The sequence below is a fragment of the Aphis gossypii genome, chromosome 2, assembly GCF_020184175.1.
Source record: "Aphis gossypii isolate Hap1 chromosome 2, ASM2018417v2, whole genome shotgun sequence".
NCBI classification, from domain to species: Eukaryota; Metazoa; Arthropoda; class Insecta; order Hemiptera; family Aphididae; genus Aphis; species Aphis gossypii.
In genome coordinates this window covers 19,152,759-19,175,128 of record NC_065531.1, presented here as the reverse complement: position 1 = coordinate 19,175,128, position 22,370 = coordinate 19,152,759, and the positions used below count along the sequence as shown (strand labels likewise).

The 22,370-nt window shown below is 26.7% G+C and overlaps 4 protein-coding genes across 6 annotated transcripts; 2 read left to right on the top strand and 2 right to left on the bottom strand.

Moving 5' to 3' along the window:
* Positions 1-2,037: 2,037 nt before the first annotated feature.
* LOC114129547 (protein transport protein Sec23A) lies at positions 2,038-6,582 on the top strand. 3 transcript variants are annotated; one of them, XM_027994318.2, is made up of 18 exons: positions 2,066-2,202; positions 2,851-2,951; positions 3,022-3,177; positions 3,249-3,379; positions 3,448-3,534; positions 3,607-3,762; positions 3,850-4,028; positions 4,085-4,229; positions 4,292-4,566; positions 4,627-4,769; positions 4,841-4,992; positions 5,076-5,182; positions 5,247-5,400; positions 5,464-5,615; positions 5,677-5,851; positions 5,924-6,079; positions 6,146-6,211; positions 6,281-6,582. In XM_027994318.2, exons 2-18 carry the CDS (start codon positions 2,945-2,947, stop codon positions 6,368-6,370), a joined length of 2,331 nt encoding a protein of 776 aa, XP_027850119.2. In that variant the 5' UTR covers positions 2,066-2,202; positions 2,851-2,944; the 3' UTR covers positions 6,371-6,582. The 3 variants fall into 3 exon arrangements, with proteins under 3 accessions (XP_050055629.1, XP_027850119.2, XP_050055628.1); XM_050199671.1 differs by having other exon boundaries at positions 2,075-2,202; positions 2,882-2,951; XM_050199672.1 differs by lacking the exon at positions 2,851-2,951 and having other exon boundaries at positions 2,038-2,202.
* Positions 6,531-8,182, bottom strand: LOC114129549 (calcineurin B homologous protein 1). The gene is made up of 4 exons (XM_027994319.2): positions 7,865-8,182; positions 7,150-7,419; positions 6,977-7,070; positions 6,531-6,919 (listed from the first exon to the last, which is right to left on the bottom strand). The coding sequence occupies exons 1-4, from the start codon at positions 7,929-7,931 to the stop codon at positions 6,775-6,777; spliced, it is 576 nt and encodes a 191-aa protein (XP_027850120.2). The 5' UTR covers positions 7,932-8,182; the 3' UTR covers positions 6,531-6,774.
* Positions 8,183-8,338: 156 nt separating this feature from the next.
* Positions 8,339-9,124, top strand: LOC114129550 (guanine nucleotide exchange factor MSS4 homolog). The gene is made up of 2 exons (XM_027994320.2): positions 8,339-8,661; positions 8,724-9,124. Exons 1-2 carry the CDS (start codon positions 8,521-8,523, stop codon positions 8,967-8,969), a joined length of 387 nt encoding a protein of 128 aa, XP_027850121.2. The 5' UTR covers positions 8,339-8,520; the 3' UTR covers positions 8,970-9,124.
* Positions 9,125-10,436: 1,312 nt separating this feature from the next.
* On the bottom strand, positions 10,437-19,003 carry LOC114129573 (negative elongation factor D). The gene is made up of 13 exons (XM_027994356.2): positions 18,610-19,003; positions 18,380-18,495; positions 14,464-14,573; positions 14,227-14,336; positions 14,043-14,150; positions 13,475-13,627; positions 12,559-12,689; positions 12,311-12,495; positions 11,984-12,233; positions 11,507-11,717; positions 11,235-11,375; positions 11,043-11,172; positions 10,437-10,972 (listed from the first exon to the last, which is right to left on the bottom strand). Exons 1-13 carry the CDS (start codon positions 18,661-18,663, stop codon positions 10,947-10,949), a joined length of 1,725 nt encoding a protein of 574 aa, XP_027850157.1. The 5' UTR covers positions 18,664-19,003; the 3' UTR covers positions 10,437-10,946.
* Between the last annotated feature and the right edge of the window lie 3,367 nt (positions 19,004-22,370).

Below are 22,370 nucleotides of genomic sequence, written 5' to 3'. Positions count from 1 at the left end.
TATTCATGTTGGATTTTTCAGAAAAAGTGCTGAATGTTTGGAAAGTAAGTGGATTGTTATACATATTTTTATGTAGGTGAAAACAATTGTATATAATTACTTCCAGCTTCTGTTTTTAATTTTAAATTGTTAAGAAGCATACAGTAGTAACTTAAGCGCAGTAGTTTGAATGCCTGAAGTTTTAGATTTGGTTGATCTTTGATTATTATTGCAATTATATGTATTTAGTGAGTGGATTTTCAAATATTTTTAATAATCCTCAAACTAGTTAAATTTAAAATTCTATACACAAATTAGTTAATTAGTAATTACTAGTAAGAATTTTTAAATTTTATAAGTATATACATAATCAATTTAAATTAATGCACAATAACTAATAAGTATATAAGATAAAAGTCTATACATAGCATGAATAACTTGAATTAGAAGCCACGCATTAGTGATACTTAACTTGGCATATGTTTGCATTGATATAAGGTATTTTAAGGTATTTTTTGAATCTGCGTTGTAGATTTCCAGGAAGTGTGAAGGTATGTAACTTTTTTATTCGAGGGTTATGATGATTTTCTTGTTTGGTAAAAAAAAAGTTTGTAGAATTCTGCTTCAGTTATAACAGGTTGGATACCTAAATCTTGGTGGAGGGTTAAATTAGAGACATATAAAGGAACGTTAATGATTTTTCTTAGAATAATATTTTGAAAGAAATATAGAAGATATCCTTGAAGATATTGTTCAAGTTTGATTTTTTTGCCAATCTCTATGGTTGTAACCAATATGTCCAAATAATAATTAGTCCAAATTATAAATTAGTAGTTTAGTTTTTAAGCTGGTAAATTTACTTTTAGAAAATAACATTTTTAGTATCTGGATCGAGCGTTAAGGGTTAATCTTTAAGCTTTTATAAATTTTTTCCAGGTTAATTTTTGGTCAAGAATTAAACCTAAATATTTAACATTAATTGGTGAATAGGTATGTTATTGATTGAAAGTTGAAACATTTGGTCAGTGACCGTGTCTAAGGTTAAAAGTTGTATGGGCATTTTAATTTTACGCACCATTGTTCATACCATCCCGATTGTAAATTTAAATGAGACTGTAAGCTAGCAGAGCCTAGAGGCTATAATTGGATTGTTATAAATTGAAAAAATTACTTAATCAACTGCAATTTGCAGTCGGCAATTGTAGTATATGGAGTTGTGGGCTGATCAGAAGCATATAATATTATGTTAAGTAGTATGGGTGAGAGCCGAGAGTATACTTGTAAAAATAATAATAATAATACTTATTTATTTACATTAAATTTGTCAATTTTAGATTCTGAGAGGGGCAAGAAATGTATTGGTTTTACAATGATGTTTATTTCTTTTTTATTCTGTAAACACTCTCCCCCTAAATTCAATCAAAAGTACAAGTGTAGCATATTTTCTGAAAGGTTATGTTCTTGAGCTTGTACTTTAGAGAGGTCATTTTTCAATTTTCGAAATGATGCTCGAAATAAAAGCGGTTAAAGAAGAAAAAATGTACAACTTTACGATTATGTAGGTGATATAAAATAATTACGGCTTTGTTTATCACCATAGAAACGAATAAAATTAAATAAAAAAGAACCCTTCGTCCGCTCAGAATCGTTTATTATTTTTTTTTTTTATTTTCAAATCGAATACCTACAGTAAAATTACACTATCCTGTCCGAGGACCAACATACACCACCGAAATGTGCTGACCTATTTTTTTAATATTTTATTTACCATCCATTAATTCCACATTGTGTTCAGACTAGAAATTAGTGAAATAATAGTTAGAAAAAACAGTTGAATAATAATATGAATATGGGTTTTAATTGTTTCTGAAGTTCAAATTGATAATAGTGAAGATAACAAAACCGGTATCAACTTCAAGAAAGAGCCTCCAGTAATTCGATATTTCGATCGTAACTTTTTGGCCGGGCCTCCACTATGTTATCACATAGTTGAGTGTCGTTTCTTATTTGTTCTTTAGTATTATCTATGGATGTAACCATGGTTTCTTATCATAAGTCATATTGCCACAGCCCGCTTACCAGTGACCAGTGACGTGTTCGGGTGTTCATATTTCAGTGAATCTAATTTTTCTTTTACCTTTTAATTTAATAAATTAATAGTACACTCAATTAAAAAAGTTAATAAAAGAGTAATGAAAATCACCTCATTGACACGTTGTTAAGGTAAATTAAATCATAAAATATGAAAAATTTTACCATTTTTTTTTCTGTCAAATGTTTCTTTAAAATGTACCTATGATTATTTTGATTTTAAACGAATACCTAGGGCTTCTTTTTGTTATTTATTAATATTATGTGGATATTCTTTTCTCTTCGTTAATTTATTTTTAATAATTTTAATCTCAATTAAAAATATTTTTAAAATAAATTATCATGTTCATAATGTCATTTTAACAAGTTGAAACTTAATAATTTTTTATGAAATTAATATACAAGTATTATTATTGATTCGTAATTCATCACAGATTATTGATCTTTTATCAAAATTTGAAATTAATTATTTATTTATTTAGAATGAATGCAGTGGGTTTAAACTGTTGTATTCACTTGTTTATTGATTCAATGATTTCTTTGAACAGTAGAAGAAAATATAAAACATAATTAACTTGTACCAACATAATCACAAGCAGAACACATTTTTACCTATGGTTTTAAATTTAAAAACTTCTGTTTTAAACCTATAAGCTTATATATTTATTACATATATTGAGAACATACTACCATATTCTAAGTTTTCATGTATCTTATACTAAAAAATTTAATAATGTAATGGCTCAAACTAAATATACCTAATATTTATTTATTGATTAGAAACAGGTGTCATAAATTATTATTTTTAAAGGACTAAAAAGATATTCCAGAAACATCGAAGCTCTCCTGCTTTTAGTTGTATTCGTGTACATTCATGACATGTAACTTTTTCAATTTATATCATATATTATAATGTTAACATCAAACTTTGTATTTTTTCTGTAATCTTAGTAACTAACATGTCGACATACGAAGAATTTATTGAGCAAAATGAAGAGCGTGATGGTGTTCGCTTGTCATGGAATGTTTGGCCAGCTAGTAGACTAGAAGCTACTCGTCTTGTTGTACCAGTAGGTTGTCTTTATCAGCCATTGAAAGAAAGATCGGGTTAGTAAAGAATTTATTTTAAAACTGAGATACTTAAATTAATTTCTAATATTTTATGTATGTGTGAATAGATTTACCTCCAATACAGTATGATCCTGTTCTGTGTACACGAAATACTTGTAGAGCAATTTTAAATCCTCTATGTCAAGTGGATTATAGAGGGAAAATGTGGATATGTAATTTTTGTTTTCAATGTAATTCTGTAAGTATGACTACTATTGTCTCAGTTATTATTTAAATTTACTCTAATTATGTTTTTAATTTGTATAGTTTCCTCCTCAATATGGAGCAATTTCAGAACAACACCAACCAGCTGAACTTATTCCAGCATTTTCTACCATTGAATACTCAATAACGGTAATTTTTTTAGAATACTAAACAAATTTATATTTAATTATTGATTTTTATTAAATTATATACTTAATTTAGAGAGCTAAAACCATGCCACCTATATTTTTATTTGTTGTGGATACTTGTATGGATGATGAAGAACTTGGTGCTCTTAAAGACTCTTTACAAATGTCTCTTAGCTTATTACCACCAAATGCTCTTGTTGGATTAATCACATTTGGAAATGTTGTTCAGGTAAAAAATATAGAATACAACTTTGAAATGTATTTACAAATTTAATATATGTGTTTATAAACAATACATACTTACATACCTTTTTAGGTTCATGAATTGGGTTGTGAAGGTATTTCAAAGTCATATGTGTTTAGAGGTACTAAAGACTTACCACCAAAACAAATTCAAGATATATTAGGAATTGGTAAATATGCTGCTCCAACTACACAAGCTGGTGTACCTCAACAGCAAACACAGCAACAACAAACTAATATACCAGCAAACAGGTATTTTCCAAATACAATTTTTTTTTTTTTTGTTCTCATATAAATGTTTTTCATAGATTTATACAACCGGTTCAAAATTGTGATGTAAATATGTCAGACTTGTTAAATGAGCTTTTAAAAGATCCATGGCCTGTTTCACAAGGTATGAGACCTTTAAGGAGTACAGGAATGGCATTATCAATTGCTGTTAGCTTACTGGAGGTAATTACTAATTAATATAATTTAATAACGATATTTTGAAATGTATACAGTAATATTTACAGTCTACTTATCCACAAACTGGTGCTCGTATAATGTTGTTTGTTGGTGGAGCATGTTCCCAAGGTCCAGGTCATGTAGTTAATGAAAAGTTATCTGATACAATTCGTTCTCATGACCAAATAATGAAAGATAATGCTCCATATATGAAAAAAGCAACTAAGCATTATGATACTCTGGCAGTTCGAGCAGCAACCAATGGACATACAATTGATATCTATGCGTGTGCTTTAGATCAAACTGGTTTGATGGAAATGAAGCAATGCTGTAATACAACTGGGTTTGTTATTGTTATCATAAAAAATAAAAATATATATTTTCATAAATAATTTTATTTTAGTGGACATATGGTAATGGGTGATTCGTTTAATTCATCTTTATTTAAGCAAACATTCCAAAGAGTATTGGCACGAGATCATGAAAACAATTTAAAAATGGCATTTAATGCTACTTTGGAAGTAAAAACATCTAGAGAATTAAAAAGTAAATACTATTTGTGGTATACTACTACAATTCAATTGATATAAATTAATTTAATGCATTTTTTTATTTAGTTATGGGTGCAATAGGTCCATGTGTATCATTAAGTATAAAGAACCCATGTGTATCTGACTGTGACTTAGGTTTAGGTGGTACATGTCAATGGAAAATGTGTAGCTTGATGCCTAACACTACATGTGCATTTTTCTTTGAAATTGTTAATCAAGTAAATAATCGTAAAACCTTTTAATAATAGAAACGTACAATTAATCCTATATGTAAATATTTTTATTTTTGTATATTTTTTAGCATGGCTCACCAATTCCACAGGGAGGACGTGGTTGTATTCAATTTATTACTCAATATCAACATTCCAGTGGCCATAAACGGATTAGGGTTACTACATTAGCTAGGAAGTATGTAATTGTATATATTATATAAAATTAATTTTATTTAATAATTGCAAGTGTTATTTTTTAGTTGGGCAGACCCTGTTCAAAATATGATGCATGTTAGTGCTGCATTTGATCAAGAGGCATCTGCAGTTTTAATGGCTCGTATGGTTGTGAATCGTGCAGAAACCGAAGATAGTCCGGATGTTATGCGGTGGGCTGATCGTACGCTTATACGCTTGGTATTAATATTTAGTATTCATTTTTTTTATAATTATGATAAATAACTTTAATTGTTGTTACAGTGTCAGAAATTCGGTGATTATCAAAAAGATGATCCAAATAGTTTCCGATTACCAGAAAATTTCAGTTTATATCCTCAGTTCATGTATCATTTAAGAAGGTCTCAATTTTTACAAGTTTTTAATAATAGCCCTGATGAAACATCATATTATAGGTAATTTGTTTATAAATTTAAAAATTTAAAAAATTACCTACAATTAATGTTTCTGTTTTAGACACATGTTGATGCGCGAAGATGTTACACAAAGTTTAATTATGATACAACCAATTCTATATAGCTATAGTTTTAATGGTAGGCCAGAACCTGTACTTTTGGATACAAGCAGTATTCAACCTGACAAAATATTGTTGATGGACACATTTTTCCATATTTTGATATTCCACGGAGAAGTGAGCTAATATATATAGTTTTTCTCTTAAGCTTCTGTTGACTAAAAAAAAAATGTCTATTTATATTTTTAGACTATTGCTCAATGGAGAGCAATGGATTATCAAAATAGACCTGAGTATAGTAATTTCAAACAATTGCTTCAAGCACCTGTTGACGATGCCCAAGAAATTCTTAAAACTCGATTTCCAATGCCTCGGTATATTGACACCGAACAAGGTGGTAGTCAAGTAAGTTCTGGAGATAATTTAATTGGTTTTTTTTAACTGTTAATTATTGATTAAATTTATTTTTAGGCAAGATTTTTATTATGCAAAGTTAATCCATCTCAAACACATAATAATATGTATGCTTATGGAGGTGTAAGTATTGAATTAATAATAATTTAATAAATTTATAGATAATTTTTGAGTCAACTTTTTTGTTTTCAGGATGGCGGTGCACCAGTTTTGACAGATGATGTAAGTTTGCAACTGTTTATGGAACATTTAAAGAAACTAGCTGTCTCGTCCAATGCATAGAAAGTATTTTTTATTTTAATGTCCTGTTATTAAATTTTTTTATTATTATTTATGTATCTGGTATTTAAAATTTAATTATTTTTTTTAAAATGCTGTACATTCATACAATTATTTTTGTGTTAAAATCCTTTCTCTGTTAGAGAAAAACGACACAGTCAAATTTGTAAATTATAAAAATTATATATATTAATATATTATAACATTATATTATATTCAACTTTTTTTTTTTTTCATAAATCTACTCTTTTAGTAATAAAACAATAAAAAATAATTAAATTATTGGTCTTTGGATTGAAATAATAAATTTTCTCTAATTATTAAAACTAATTCAGTGTACCTAGAACAATTTATAAAATTAAAAGAACATATGAGCGGAATGATCTGTTAATAATGGGCGTATTCAATTAATTTAAAAATCTGATTGACATTTTGTGTTCAATATCAGACTTTTCAAATGTTTTACTGAATTCATCAAACGAAATTAAACCATCTTCATCTATGTCTGCCTCAGAAATTGTCTTATCAGCAATTATAGACAACTGTTCTTCACTAAAAATAAATTTAGAATTTAGAATGTTAAAAACATACAAATCATTAAAATGTTACCTGATGTTGGCACCAACCATCATATGTAAAATAACCAATAACTCATCCTTTGATATCATACCATCATTATCGACATCATACATATCGAATGCAACTAAAATCAAATAAATCATATTGTTGTGATAAATAATATACTATTATACACAAAACAGGAGTTCATTGTTAATGATTACATTTCACTTTTTCCATTCTATTGTTTTGTTTGTTTGGTTTATTTGGTCGAATCGGTCTGAATTTAGATAGCCCTCTCATGAATTGTAGAAAATTGATACGATCACAATTATTCCCAGAGTCTGCATGAAATAAGTCAACAATTCTTTCTCCTAAAGGATTTATGGCTAACTCAGGTATGCGCAGTAAATCTTCTCTACTCAGCGTACCCAAATCACCTCTATCCAAACTGGTAAACCTACTATAGAGACGTTCTATTTGATTTGCAGTGACTGTAAAATAATTTTATTAAAATTTATTTAGTTTGTAATTCTATTAATGTAAATTTGAATACATCATATGTTAAATAATTGTACATCATATATAAATACTAGAAAAAAAAATGGTATCATTTTTCACTAGATTTAAACAATTTTAAAACAGCTGGAAAGCAAAATATTTTTTTTGAGTGTCATTGGGCCTATATTTGCAATATCACCTCCAAAATAAGAACCGGTTTGTCAATGTCATCAAAGCTAGCTTTATATTTTAACATTGTACAAATAAAATACATGTAAAAGATAAAAAAAAAAACAGGTGAAAATCCATAAAAACTATTTAAAAACTTATTATATTGTTTTATTATTCTATATAAATCAAGAAATATTTAAAAGTTAAAAAAAACATATATAGTTAAGTCAATAGAATCATATGCATTTTTATCAACTAAATACTTACATCCAGTTTCATTTCTAATTTGAGCAATTTCTTCTTTACGCAAAAGCAACGATGATCGGTTACCCATTTTCAAAATTTCAATGTTCGAACAAAATACAAATTATAATTTATTGAAAAAATAAAATATTTGTGGAATTCATATCCTTGACCTTAAATGAACACTATCGTATTATTAAAACAATTACAATCAAATGTATAAGCCTTTAGTACTTTGATCTTAACGGTAGTCGCTAAAGCTAAACTACAATATTACAAAATGATTTATATAAATCTTAATTATCTATTCCCTAATAAATTATCACCATCAATAATATGGATTAAGTATAATAAATGATAAAATCTTTATTATCTACGTTTATGTTTGTTTACCTTTGTTACAAACTTAAACGTATAATTTACAATAATGGTAATAATTCTATTTGTTACAACCCTGGGCTGGTGTCTACGTTATCAATATTTTTATCAAAACTAAAGAACCGCAAAATTCAGTGATAAATTGATAACATGATGAGGCGGATTCGCGGATTTCCGATTTCGGTTAAGTCCAACCACAAAATAGAATATATTACTATTATATAATTAATTAAAAATTTTTAATATTTTTCGTTTTTCATTTTATTTATATTTAATTAATGTAAAATAGTTTACTCTTTAAGATGACTGAAGAAAGTACGATTGATGTTAAAATTAACTTTAACCATCTGATTACTGAAGAAAAGAACAAACACACTGTTTATTGCACTAAATGCCCGTCCAAGATTTTGCCGTCTACAATGGGAAAGTATTTGAGCATTGAGGTAACTTTTTAAACTTTTCTTGCTATTTAGTAAATGGTGTAGTAATTATTTATACTTTGTAGTTCAATCTTCCACACATGTCTCAAAAAAAGAATTGTGAGGCTGTTGAATGTGAACTGTTAACAGATTACTGGATGGTTCCAGATATGTATATGTTTGATAATATTGGATTTTCGAAGACTGTTGAATCTGGCATTAAATATCTTATATGTGCTGACTGTGAAATTGGACCAATTGGATGGTACGACGACAACACTAAGCAATCTTATGTAGCCTTATCCAGAGTCAAACATGCTGAAGATTCATGATATTTAATCAAATTGTAAATACTTGAAACATTCTATTTTTAATTATTTAATTATAATATTTATAGATGAATAGGAATATCTAAAATATTTAAAAAGTATATATTTTTATATGTATTATATATTAATTATTTATTAAACAACATTTCATGTTCAAATCTATAGTATTTTTTTTTTTTTTTTGTACCGTGATAATATTTAGTCAATTAGTAACAAATTTAACCCATCTATACAACATTATCTGCTAATCATTGTGATTTTATGATAGTCTTTATAATTAAAACAAACTATGCGGTATTACTAATGGCCTACGGTGCTTAATGATGACCTATAATTTGAATACAAAATGGATCATTAAAAGTGGATGATTATACTGTGTTACCTAAATTAAAAACATTATAAATTAGATATAGATCTACATATTGGATTCTTACACTTGTCTTACTCACATATCTGTATATCTAAGTTATCTAAGTATAGAACACCTTAATCTAAAAACTTAATACATTGTTAAATTAATCATGTTGAGTCATTTTCTGTCTCTAATCCTTAGTCTTGTATCATAGAATATTATTTATGAGGATGCTATGTTAACCTATGGCTGCTAGTCATAGCCAACAATAAAATAAATTTATATTATAAATTATGTTATTTTAAAAATTATTTAGGTTTATAATAATAAACAGTACAGTTGTAGAAACAATTTTGGAAATCTCAATTATATAAACTCGACTAAAACCGGTATTAGGTCATGCATCTCAATTTTATTGGAAATATAAAGGAATTGCTAAAAATTATTTGAATCATACCAGTAATCATTTGCACTGCAAAAAAAAAAACATTATTCTTTTTTTGGCAAACAAAAAATTTTCAACCCCCCCCCCCCCCCCCCGATTAGGTTAAAAAAAACTTACTAACTTAAAGTACAAAATTTTAATACTATAATATTTAAATAATTATATTGATATAGATAAGTGTTTGAAAAGTTTTGTTAACAATGCTGTTTTCATATTCCTAAATACTAATTTATTGTAATGTAAAAATAAACTGTAAATTGTTAAAAAAAAACTTGTATAATATAATATCTATTTATATCTTTTTATATCAATAATAATTATTTATTTTTAATATTAATTAATCATTAATTATTCGTGTATACAGTCGCACGCGTCATAATAATGTACAATACTTTTATTATTTTACCTATTAATATTTATATATATTTGATTGTTAAAAAAATGGGTAGGTTTTAAAGGGAAGGTTTTTGTGTTAGTTATTTTTTTAAACCCTCCCCCCCCCCCAAACAAGTTTGAATGTACGCCACTGCATAGTATGATACATAGCAATGGTAATATAGTAAATATAGTATAGAAATATAAAGAGTTAAGTATATTAATAACCTAAAATAATACTAAAAATGATCAAAAACTGCTTAAATGACCTATGAACTAAAATAATGACACAAAAATGTGTAGGTAAGTAAACGTTTTATTCATTAAATTTTCAGACTTTACAAATAGCAGATGCATATTTTTTCAGACATTAAATATCAAATATTATCATTTAATATCCCCAGATTCTATCATAAATAAATATCATATAAATGTTTAATACAATAAGGGCCATTTTTACAATGTTTGGTTAGTGCCTGATAACACTAACCGGAAGAATTTAACAATAGAATTCTACCGGTTAGTCTTTACCGACACTTAGCCGGACATTGTAAGAACGGCCCTAAAAATGATTTTAAAAATAAATGTATTAATTTAAATGTCATAATCTAAACATCTGAATTAGATAATTTAGATTATTACTTTGTTGGCTATAAAATAATAAGTAAATATAAAATACGAATGTTTTGTATAACATATTATACATTTTAAACCTTATAATTTTGTACAAATTTACACTAATGAAGTAATTTATACATAGAAATACATTTTATTATACTTCTATTAAACAGCTAAAATGTAGATCAATTTATATTGTCATTCCTTTGCAATGCACTGAAAAATTATGATTATAAGTTAAAAATCAAAAATAATTTTTCTAGTCAAAGTTTGTAAGTATACAAACCAATAAATTCTGAGACTGGATCATTTTCTCCATCACATCTCATTGTACCAGTTATTTCTTCATTTTCAACAATTGGTAAAAATAAATCAACGAATTCAACTGAATAAGGAGGAGAAACTGCTTCCAAAGCCTATTCAATAAAAATAAAAATAAATAAATATACTTTTATACATTGTATAAATAATTATTTACTTCTGTAACAAAATAACGTATCAAAGAAATATCAGTATCTCCTCTATGCCAACATTGTTCGATATATTTTATAACAGGAACAACACAACCACAACACAACAAGTTTACCATACGGTCAAGCAACATCTTTTTCATCTCCAACTAAAATAATAGTAAAAAATGATTCAATATTAATTAATAATTTTAATTCAAAAGTAATTTAAAACTACAAATTATTGAACTATCCTGTAAAATTAAAAAAACTAAAACTGAGAATTTATTTATTAACTCACATGTACTAGAATTTCTAGTTCATCCTGTTTAGATTCAAAAAGAGACACAAATAATTTTAATATGATATTATGCAATTGTGGATGGCATGTAACAACTTCATCTAAGAGTGCTAAATGTGTAGGTGTATGTTCAGTACATAACTTGAAAAAACTGGGTTCGGTCACAGTACTCTCAACCCAACATATTAAACCAACAGCAACAGCGGGATATCTACAAAGAAACAATAGACATTTTTACAATTCTGAAGTTATAAAAAAAAAACTTGACAGTTTGCATTTATATTTTGTTCTATAAGAGAACATGCTTTTTTCAAACAAGTTGAGCTCGCCCATCAATATTCACTTAGGAAAGTGTTGTGGACTATCATGGTTAATGATCACCCATTAGACAAAGTACAGTATAATGTCTTAACTAATGTTTAAGTGTATTTTATTAGTTACCATAATGGAAATTATTTTCTAAAATAAAATCAATACCTGATACAATGGTAAATAGTTGCTACTTCGGCAATTAATTCTGTTGAACTTTTATTCATATTACAAATGCTATGAACTTTATCAACCGCTTGTATTGTTGATTTTAAATCATCCTTATTAATAACTTTCCTTTTTTTACCAGATGTGACTTCATACACACTAGCAGAATATGCATAAAGATAAATGTACTTGGGTTTGTATTCTGGATTTAATTTCATTCCAGGCTTAAATAGAGCCTGCACTAATAATTCTGAAAAAAATCATATCTATTTAAAATAAAATCAATAAAATAGTATTAGTTACATATGTGTTAAAAATTAAACTAACCAAGAAATTGAGGTATTCTTAATAAACTGACAGGAGGAGAATCTGTTGATGAATAATGCTTATGTAATACATTTATATCAGCAGGATTTAAGGCATTTCGTGATAACATAGAACTTAACGCTGCACAAGGTTGGTCATACGGGGCAGCGCCATTTAATGCCATAGTAATGGGAGTCACATCATTCCTTAAAAAAACTAAATTTAATAAAAAAATCTTAATTTAATAGTCTTGAAACCAAACTTAATACCTCTCTTGGGCACAACGTGTTATTTCTTGAGAAAATCTCTTCATGTTTACTCCACCATTAGTTTCTTTAGCTAAAACTTGAAGAGCAACTAATGTAAAAACATATGTATGTTGGCTATGACATACCATTTTCTGAAAAAATAAATTAAATATTTTTCATAAAAACTATTAAACACACTAATTATCATAAACCAGTAATTAGATTAAGTAATCACAGTCTATCTAACCTATACAAATCTGATGCATTTTATATAAAAAGGTATTACTTATAATCAACTCTCAGAAGTTCTAGCAAATAGATATTTTTTTGGTGAGTTTTAGAACATTTAAAGTAAGGAACAAATTTGTTTTACACTTCCCTGAAGTCATGTATAAATAAGAAATTTTATTTTGAGAAAATTTATGCTAAATTTAACTATTTTAAATTTAATTTCAAGAGCCATGTTTTTAATTTAAAGTTTTAAGTGCTAGTTGTAAGCATATTTTTATATGAAAACATTGAAAACTAAATAAATAATACAACTTAAATAAACTAAACAAATATGCGAACAAAAATATATATCTATTTTGATTTTAAAATATTAATTACTTTATCGGTTGTTATTGCCAATCACTTCAAACAATTTATTCCATTCATTAGTTATTTTTAAAATAATGTCAGATGCATTGTATTGCTATTATTGGATTTGGGTTTTTACATTTCAGGAGTAAATACCTACTACTTACCCTATTCTAGAAAAATGAAGTATGAAATTTGTAAAAAAAAATTTTAAAATTTGCTTGACAATTTTATTATTTTGGTGCTACTTTTTGTGTTTTTATAAGAAAATTAAAACTCTAAAAATTTACTTTTTTAAACTTAATATATAACTTCTGAGCCTTCCTAATTCTAATATAGTTAAAATTAATTAACTTACAGCACATTCTTGAATTGTATTTTGACGATTTTCACTAGATGTTTTTATAGATTCTGTAATAAAATTTTTTAATATTCGGGAGTATACTTCAATTTGTTGAGAAGCTGTAGATATACTTGTAATTTCACCCTGATATCCAGCATCTGATATCAACTATTAATAAATAAAATATAATAATCTTAAGCAAATACCAACAGATTAGAAGTAAATTAAAAATAGCGTTCAATAATAAATATGTACGGATAATTATTGGTAAATTTTGTGAAACAAAGTAAAAATTATAAGTTATATTTAATAGTTAAATCAATTTAATGGATGATTTGTTAATAATTAATTAATTAATCAATAACATAATCAAAAACTTGAAAATAAAATACAAATATAAATTTACAATTTTTACTTTTATAATAATAAAAAGTAGAATTCGCCTTAACTATATATACAAATATAAAATGTTTGAAAACTATAAAATATATTTCATTGCTATTAAAAAAAAAAATGATACATCAAACTATTACTTGTAACCCTAGATAAATTTAAGCAAAATAAAAAATTATTTGAATAATACCTTAATTGTAAAGTTCAGCATCAAACAATCAGGATATTCTTCTGCTAATCTATAAATTAATGACCTCCATATTTTATGTTCAATCATTTCTGTTAACCAAGCTGGAGTCTATTGATCATAATACATATTAAAAATAATTAATACTCCTTTAAATAATAACTTATGACAATAATAAATAACATACTTCTCCCTCTTCACTAAATATTGTATCTGCTTTTTTTGGATCAAATGTTTTTAGGACCATATCTTTGAGATGATTCTCAACAAAAGATTGAACCTCACCAACCGCAACACCTTATAAAATATTAAAATTTTAAAGCATACACTAATATATAAGTTACCTAAAGAATATATATTAATTGAATAGAATAGAATAAGCAGAAATATTTTAAAGTTATAAATGGTGAACATATATCATTACCTCCTAGAATTAACCATTCAGCTACCATATTTGCCATCTGAGCGACACCAATATAATTCTTTGATAACAATTCTATTACATGCTCAGGAGTTCCACCCACTTGAAAATACCTATTAAGTTATATAAAATTTAATACTTAGCTATAAATTACTATTTTGCACAAAATTAAATTAATGAAATAAAATTTTACAAGAAAAGATTTCATAATAAATTAATTTATTAGGTATATAAGTTTCTATTATAGGTTATAAATTATCAAAAAAAATGTAATTATTTTTTATAATAAATAAAAATAAAAATTCTTTACTTTTGTAATAATTTTTTTATAATTGTATTTCTAACTTTTAAATTTGCCAAACCGTTTTAAGATAAAAATCACAAGTATTAATGATCCAGTATCAGATCATATCCCAATTTTGCTTCATAAAAGAGCCCAACTATTGCTAAAATCAAAACGACCAACTATTTTCCCTGGATTTACAATTTGGAATAAATTCATATATAATTTTTTAGTAAAAGTTAAAATCTTATGCTAAAATTGACAGTGCAAATAATCAATAAACTCATCAACCATACACAAAAAGCAGCCAAAGACTTCTCAATCCAGAGATCAATCAAAATTTATCATTCAACCTAACCCTGGAAATAATGCAACCATTACCTGAAAAACATAGAATAAGGATGACTTGGCAGTTGGTAAAGAACCCACTACCCTAGTGATAAGATAAAGTACAACATAATATGCTTTCTAATAAACTAAAATCTCTACTTAAAATACAAAAAAAAGAATCCTTCAAAAGCTATCCACAAAATAGATCTCTTTAGCACAAAACAAAAACAATTCTTCAAATGAAGGAAACCACAATATCTCTTTGTTGCTCCAGACGACAAACAACACAGTTATTGGTCTGTTAACAGTATTTTAACCATAAACCATCTCATCGCCAATTATGCTCCTAGAAATGGTCACTGAGTCACTCCATTTTCCATTACCAATGACTCTATCTACAAAATCTATCTTACCAGATGACAAATGTGAAATAATTAAAAAACTGGCCAACAATAAGCCATCAGTCCACAATCTAATACCATCAGCTTAATCAGAAACATATCAATAAAAACCATAATTTATCATACTTAATACTTATATTGATAATATTGCTCTACAACTATTATATTTTTTAACAATAAGGAAATACTTAGTTAATATGACAATACTCAAACCTGATACAGGTTCATAAGTCTTTTACCACTTCTAGGTAAAATTTTAGAAAAAATACTAGTAAATCACCTCGCATTTACAAATGAAAAAAAAAAAATGAAAATATTTCCAACTTTCTGTTTGGCTTTCGTTCACACCTCTACATGACCCATGTAAGAATTTTCTAGATGTTACCAAAACATTTGATACTGTACAGCACAATGGACTTCTTTTTCAAACTAAAAACTTTATTTCCTGTCCTTTTTTATTTTGTTTTAAAATATTACTTGGACAACCATTCATTCAACATTCACCACAAACCTTCACTGTTTAAGACAGTTTCTTATTGCTTCTAGGATCTCTCGAGGCATTTTGCATCTTTTTTTATGTATAGTCTATGTACTTCATAATCCTTGAAATTTACACAAATTATGCTGCACTATTATCAACAGCTTCAGATCATATAACCACAAGCATTCAACTGCAATTACACATTAATACGCTTTCTCAATAATTTATCAAATGGAAATTAAAAAGTTAATGAGTCTAAGTCTTCTCTAGTCAGTTTTTCATTCAACCACTGCAATTTCGTATTATAGAAAACTGTTTTACAATCTCTATGAGTGTGTGGCATTTTATCTGGGGCTCTTCCAAGAACTCTAATAAGATAACTATCCAAGCCTTTCAAAGTATAAGCAGTCAAAACCTCAAAATCATTAACAAAACTGTTACTTTAACTACAAATGCTTCTATATGAAATTCCGATCCAACTCTAACTAGCTCATGAGAAATTTAACATAATTAACATTACCAAGGAACTCAACTCAAGCATAAATGGGAAGGCCCTAAACTTAAAAAATGAACAATAGTACTGTAAACTATGATTAATATAAATTCACTAGATGTCTCTAATATGAAATTTCCTATCATGTTATTACTCATTCTCCTTAATTTTTTTCAGTTTATCGTTTTTAAATTAATATTACTTATTGTACATAATATATATTATTAGAATGTAATTTTTTCAAAATAGTCATATTAAAATAATAATAATAACTTAAATTATAAGAGTTACTATGAAAATGTCTTACCCACATACTATGTTGTCTCTGTATTATAAACGTATAACAGCAAATTTATAGTAGTTTTGATAAGTGAGTGAATTTATATATAATTAAACTTGAAAATAAGAACATATTATTGGCTATCTGGTCGATTGTGCTCTACCAAAAATAGTGGTCAACCCATTGGCATAAATCCCAGGGGTGCTAAAGGTGCTTAGCACCCTCAAAATACAAATTAGCACTCCCAATTATTTTCCACTGTATTCCATTATACCTAGTATCTACCTACTATAATTATTAATAGTACCCCTAGGATTTAATAAGGATTTGCGCCAATGGGTCTACCTACAATTACAAGACGTTTGTCGTAGTGCTCTACTACCCAATTTTAACTTCATTATTGTGACTTAATAGTGATTAAGATTAGACACATGCTCAAAGAATTAAAAGTTTGTGGTGCCCGTTGAAGCTAAAAATTGTAAAAAATATGTGTGGTACAACTCCAGACTTACTTCCAAGGTGTAATAATATAATAATAAAAATATATATATATATATAAGTATAATAACTATTACAAGCATTTCGTTGAAACATGGCGCAGAGGTTTGAATAAAAGTGACACATTTAACGCATTTCTGAGAAATATGGCACACATATTTTAGTATTTATTTATTTTAATTTTTTCTAATTATTATTATATAATAAAACGAATAAAAAGACAAGGACCAACGGTGCAATGATAATATTATATAATTATTAATTACCTACCTATACCTATAATTGTTTTTAATAAAATATTACTTATTTATAAAGATTTTTGTTCATCATTAAACCACTTTTACATTGTCCATTTATTACAAGAATATAATATTGTCTAAAATCAAAGTATAGTTATAGAGTGGTAAAAACTATAGAGCAAATACAACAAGACAGCCAAATTATTCAGTAATTTGATGGTGTTTTTTTATATTTTAATTTTGAAGAGAGTAATAAGCAATTTTTAAATTGTGATGTTTTACACATTAATAACAATAATTGTATTATTTTCAAATTATTGTATTTATTGATGTTAAAATTGATTTTTTACAAAAACAGATATATAAAACTATCTTATTTTTGTTTATTTTTCTCATTTATTGAGAAAAGTACTGATAATATCTTAATTTTTCTTTTACAGACTACATGAAAAATTCATTAGACATAGACACTATCTTAAACTGTATTGATATATGTCCAAGTATGAAAAATTTTTGGTTCCAATCCAGAGGTGATGTGATTGAGATGTACAATTTAAAATAATTGCCAACAGAATTATTGACGGTAATTTGCAATTTGAATACTATGTAATATTATAATACTTTTCAATACAATTCAAGTTTCTAAATAAAAAATATATGTGTATAAATTATTAAATAGTTTTACTTTACTTGTTTTAAATATTGAATTTAGAAAGTAAAGACTATGTAATACACATCATAATTTAGTTTCTCAAAACTCATGCTTTTAATGTTAGCTCAAAGCGAATTTAGTATACATTAGAATATCAAAAATATATTTAAAATTATATACAGTTATTTTTATAATATATTTTAATATTTTATAACTAATTAACAGTACTAACAAGTAATAATCATAAGAACAAAAAGATTACCTTTTAAGCTGTGAAAATATTCCTGGTTCCATGATATAATCAGCACTACTAAATTTCTCTAAGCATTGAGTTAGAGTTTCTTGTGGATTTTCTAATATGTCGTCATTGTCGTCAGCCTAAACAAGAGGTAGGTTAACAACAAAGCAGTTAAATTTAATTATCAAAATTATCAAAATTTTAAATAATATACACAGCGTTGGTGATTGTTTATATAGTTTAATAAAACAAACCTCTACATCGACGTCACCATCCCAACGACGATATTCATCATAGTCGTCTTCCATTTTGCTTAAAAGAACAAGAAATGATTTTGAACAGATACACTTCAATTACTATCAAAAGAAACTAGAATATTTAGAGAAAATATACTATTTTTTAAATGCCTAGGTGCTTTAAATTACACAGCTAATTAGTGGTAGTAAATAATTTATTAATATTGATAATATAAAAATTTTAAATGGTTTAAACAGTTAACATAAACACATTAGAACATCACACATCAATATAGTGTACCATTTTAAATTTGTACCTATGCTTAATATGTTTCTGGTCTACACAAAAATACAAATTGTAATCTAAAAATTTGTTTTCTATGCTCAACGCTCAGGCTCAACCACAACATTTGATAACTCATATCAAACATTTGAGTTTTGTTTATAAAGTTAGTACAGTGGTGGGAGAAATAACCCATTGTGTATATTATTACACCTATATAATATATTATATTATTATTATTTAATATTATTTTACTACTTATTTTTTTATTATAAGGAAAATTTACAATTTGTATTTGTTAACACAATAAGTAAAAAGGATGACTGACATAAACATATTACATAACAATAATAACAACATAATATGAATGATAATCATAGATATTAAAGAATGGATAGGCCATCGCTATATTAATCGTATAGAGGGAAGTGTGCCGGAATGGGGAAGAGAGAAAGACAGATTTTATTAATGCCTCTCACTCTAGCAGAGGTCTTATCATAAATTATATTTTGTGATTATTATCATTGATGGATGTATAGATAATTAATAGATATTGGAATTTATAAATTATTAAAATATTATTATTATAAAATGTAATATGTTTATTGTATAATAATATAAATAATTTTTAAATAATTAATCCTAATTCTGTTAAGACCTCTATAACCTCAAAATTATTTCTAATTCATGCCCGTATGATAAGCACAAATGGCCTATCCATTCTTTAATATCTATGATGATAATATGAAGCACAATATGAGGGATGTAAGTGAAGTAACCCTCCGAATTCCGATAATTAATTATTTACTTTTTATTTTTATAGGAAACGGCACCAATAACAGGCTGACAACAGTGACAACTGCCAGGAAAATTACGTGATGATATATTATGTAAGAATAAAAAGGGTTAGGGTAGTGAACTAGTGTCGCAGTTTGGAGTGAAGCCTATTTAAATACCTATATTTTAGATAATTAGTAAATTGCTGTAATTTTTAAATCTTTAGGTAAGGTTTCATTTGTTGTGGAATGAAGCTATTAGCCAAAGATTGATAGATTGAAAAGTGAAAAGCTTGAATGGTGCGGGCTTGAGAAGGTTTGGCACATCTTAAGATATGCATACTATAACTATACGGTCTATACGGCCCAAATGGGTCTTAGAGTCGCGGCCAAATGAATGAATGACTTTTACAGTTTGGATTTGAGTATGAGCCGAAGCAGATATTGAGAATTTTTCGTTTGGACTTTAAATGTTGGCCCCAAGTTAGTGTTAAGTGTACTTAACGAAAAATTCTCAATAGTAGCACGACGGTGTCAGGTTCATTATTATCATCATCACTCGAAAATAGTTTGTGTATAATAATATGAGGTAGGTCGTAGGTACCACCTCAATGTCCCATATTCACAGTCTCCTACACAGATTTATTTATTTTTAAAGTAAACTTATTGTATGTTGTTGTATATTATTCTTTTGATAACATCACACGTCGCATTCGTATTTCGTACAACTATTATACATATTATATGACTATTATTACCACAGAATATAACAATTGTACACACAATACGCGGGTGGTCAAAATATCATATCTATACGTTGTTTCGGATTTAAACTGCAATTAGGTCTTGGGTATGCGTCGTCGACATGGTTTCTGAAAGGGGAGGATCAAAAATAGAAAACGACATAGGTAAATGGGAGGGGGAAATTGGAAAATCCCCCCTTTTTCAAAACTTTTTACTTAGTGGTAAAATATTAAGAAATAAGAAACAATGAATTTAATTTTAAATGACTAAAAATTTACATCAAACTGATCAAACACAATATGAAAGATTATTCACTCCAATATTCCAAAAAGTCAAAACTTCTGTACAATAAAAAGCTACATTATTAAATGTATAAATAAAATAAATAATTGTTAAATTAAAACAAACCCGTATCAGCCATACCGATAAGGCTGGGGCTATACACGGCGTTTTCCGTCGAATTGAAAATGCGTTGGTTTATATCGGAGTGGCTATACACGATGGAAGTAATACGCCACGTTTTAATCCTCGGCGGAAAACGCCGGTCGGCTTGCGTTTTGGCATTTAATAAAAGTTTGAAAACCACTGGTATAGATGAATAATAATAAATTCGCACGTTCCTGATGTACAGTGGCAACTCTTGTTTAACAGAGAAAATGTATGCATCATATTATGTAGTATAGCGTTGACGCCAGTTTACTACTGTATCAATGGTATTTTTGATTGGTTTAGCACACCAACTATGAAACATTCCTTAGTTACCTTGCCCCGCCAATTACGATTTATAAATGGAAATAAATGTAAAATCATGTAATATCATTTTAAAACATTTGTAACCACCAAAAAAAAAAATTGTAACCCACCCACTTCGGCTCAAAACAGTTCCCGAGTGGTGGAACTACATATTAACAAAGTGTACATTTCATTGGCCCGTTTAAAAGTGCACATTTTATAGCACTTTACTATATATATTGTGATATTATATCATTATTATAATATTCATTATATATTATTAAATATTAATTGACAATTGACATCATTTAAACTTTAAATTGAATTATTAATTTAATATACTAAAATATATACTTATATTATATACATAAATATACTTACAGATAAAATAATAGATAGAAATAAGTTGTGATGTTACGCTTTTTTTCTAACATTGATACAAATTCGAGTTGGAGAAGCTGTTTTAGTGTTTTAGTGGAAATATACAAAATTATTAAATATACATGATGGATATATAATAATTAAAATCATCTATTAATCCTGCCTATTGCATTAAATTTAAAATTATTAATTCAAATCATACCTAGTACATAGCTGGGTACCTACCGTTTATTCTGACATTAAACTTGTTCTAAGTTATGTATTTGAGTAATGGCTTCAATAGAATTATAATAATAATATAATATGTTACAGTTAATTAGGTACATAATATTATGTTATTGATTTTTTCAATATTAAATTCTACATTGATTTTACTTTTTATATTTTTTTAACGAAATTGCTGTATGTTGTGCATTGTTATCATACATTTTTTCATATATATATATATAGTGTATACTTACTGCCTTAACTTTAGAATCCTAGACTATTACGCTTCAATTTTGAAAGCATTTTTGCACTTTAAATATTTTTGTTTTTTTTTCTAGTACCTAAGCATACCTATATGAATAATTATTATAATGCATATAATCACTGTGAATATAACTTTAAATTAATTACCATTATCGTTTAACAATGAAATTACAAGTTTTTGTCAAGGTAATTATGTAATACATTCAAACATAACTAATTTTGATCTTTGTGACAAATGGATTAGTGAATTTTCTGATTTAACCAATACTTCATGACAAATTAGGAACACTAATCAAAACAGTAAACGTTTTATTAGCAGCTGGTAAGATTTAAACTTTTAACTAATTGTAAATATTAGTATGATGGTTTCAACTCTTTTATTATAACTTAAC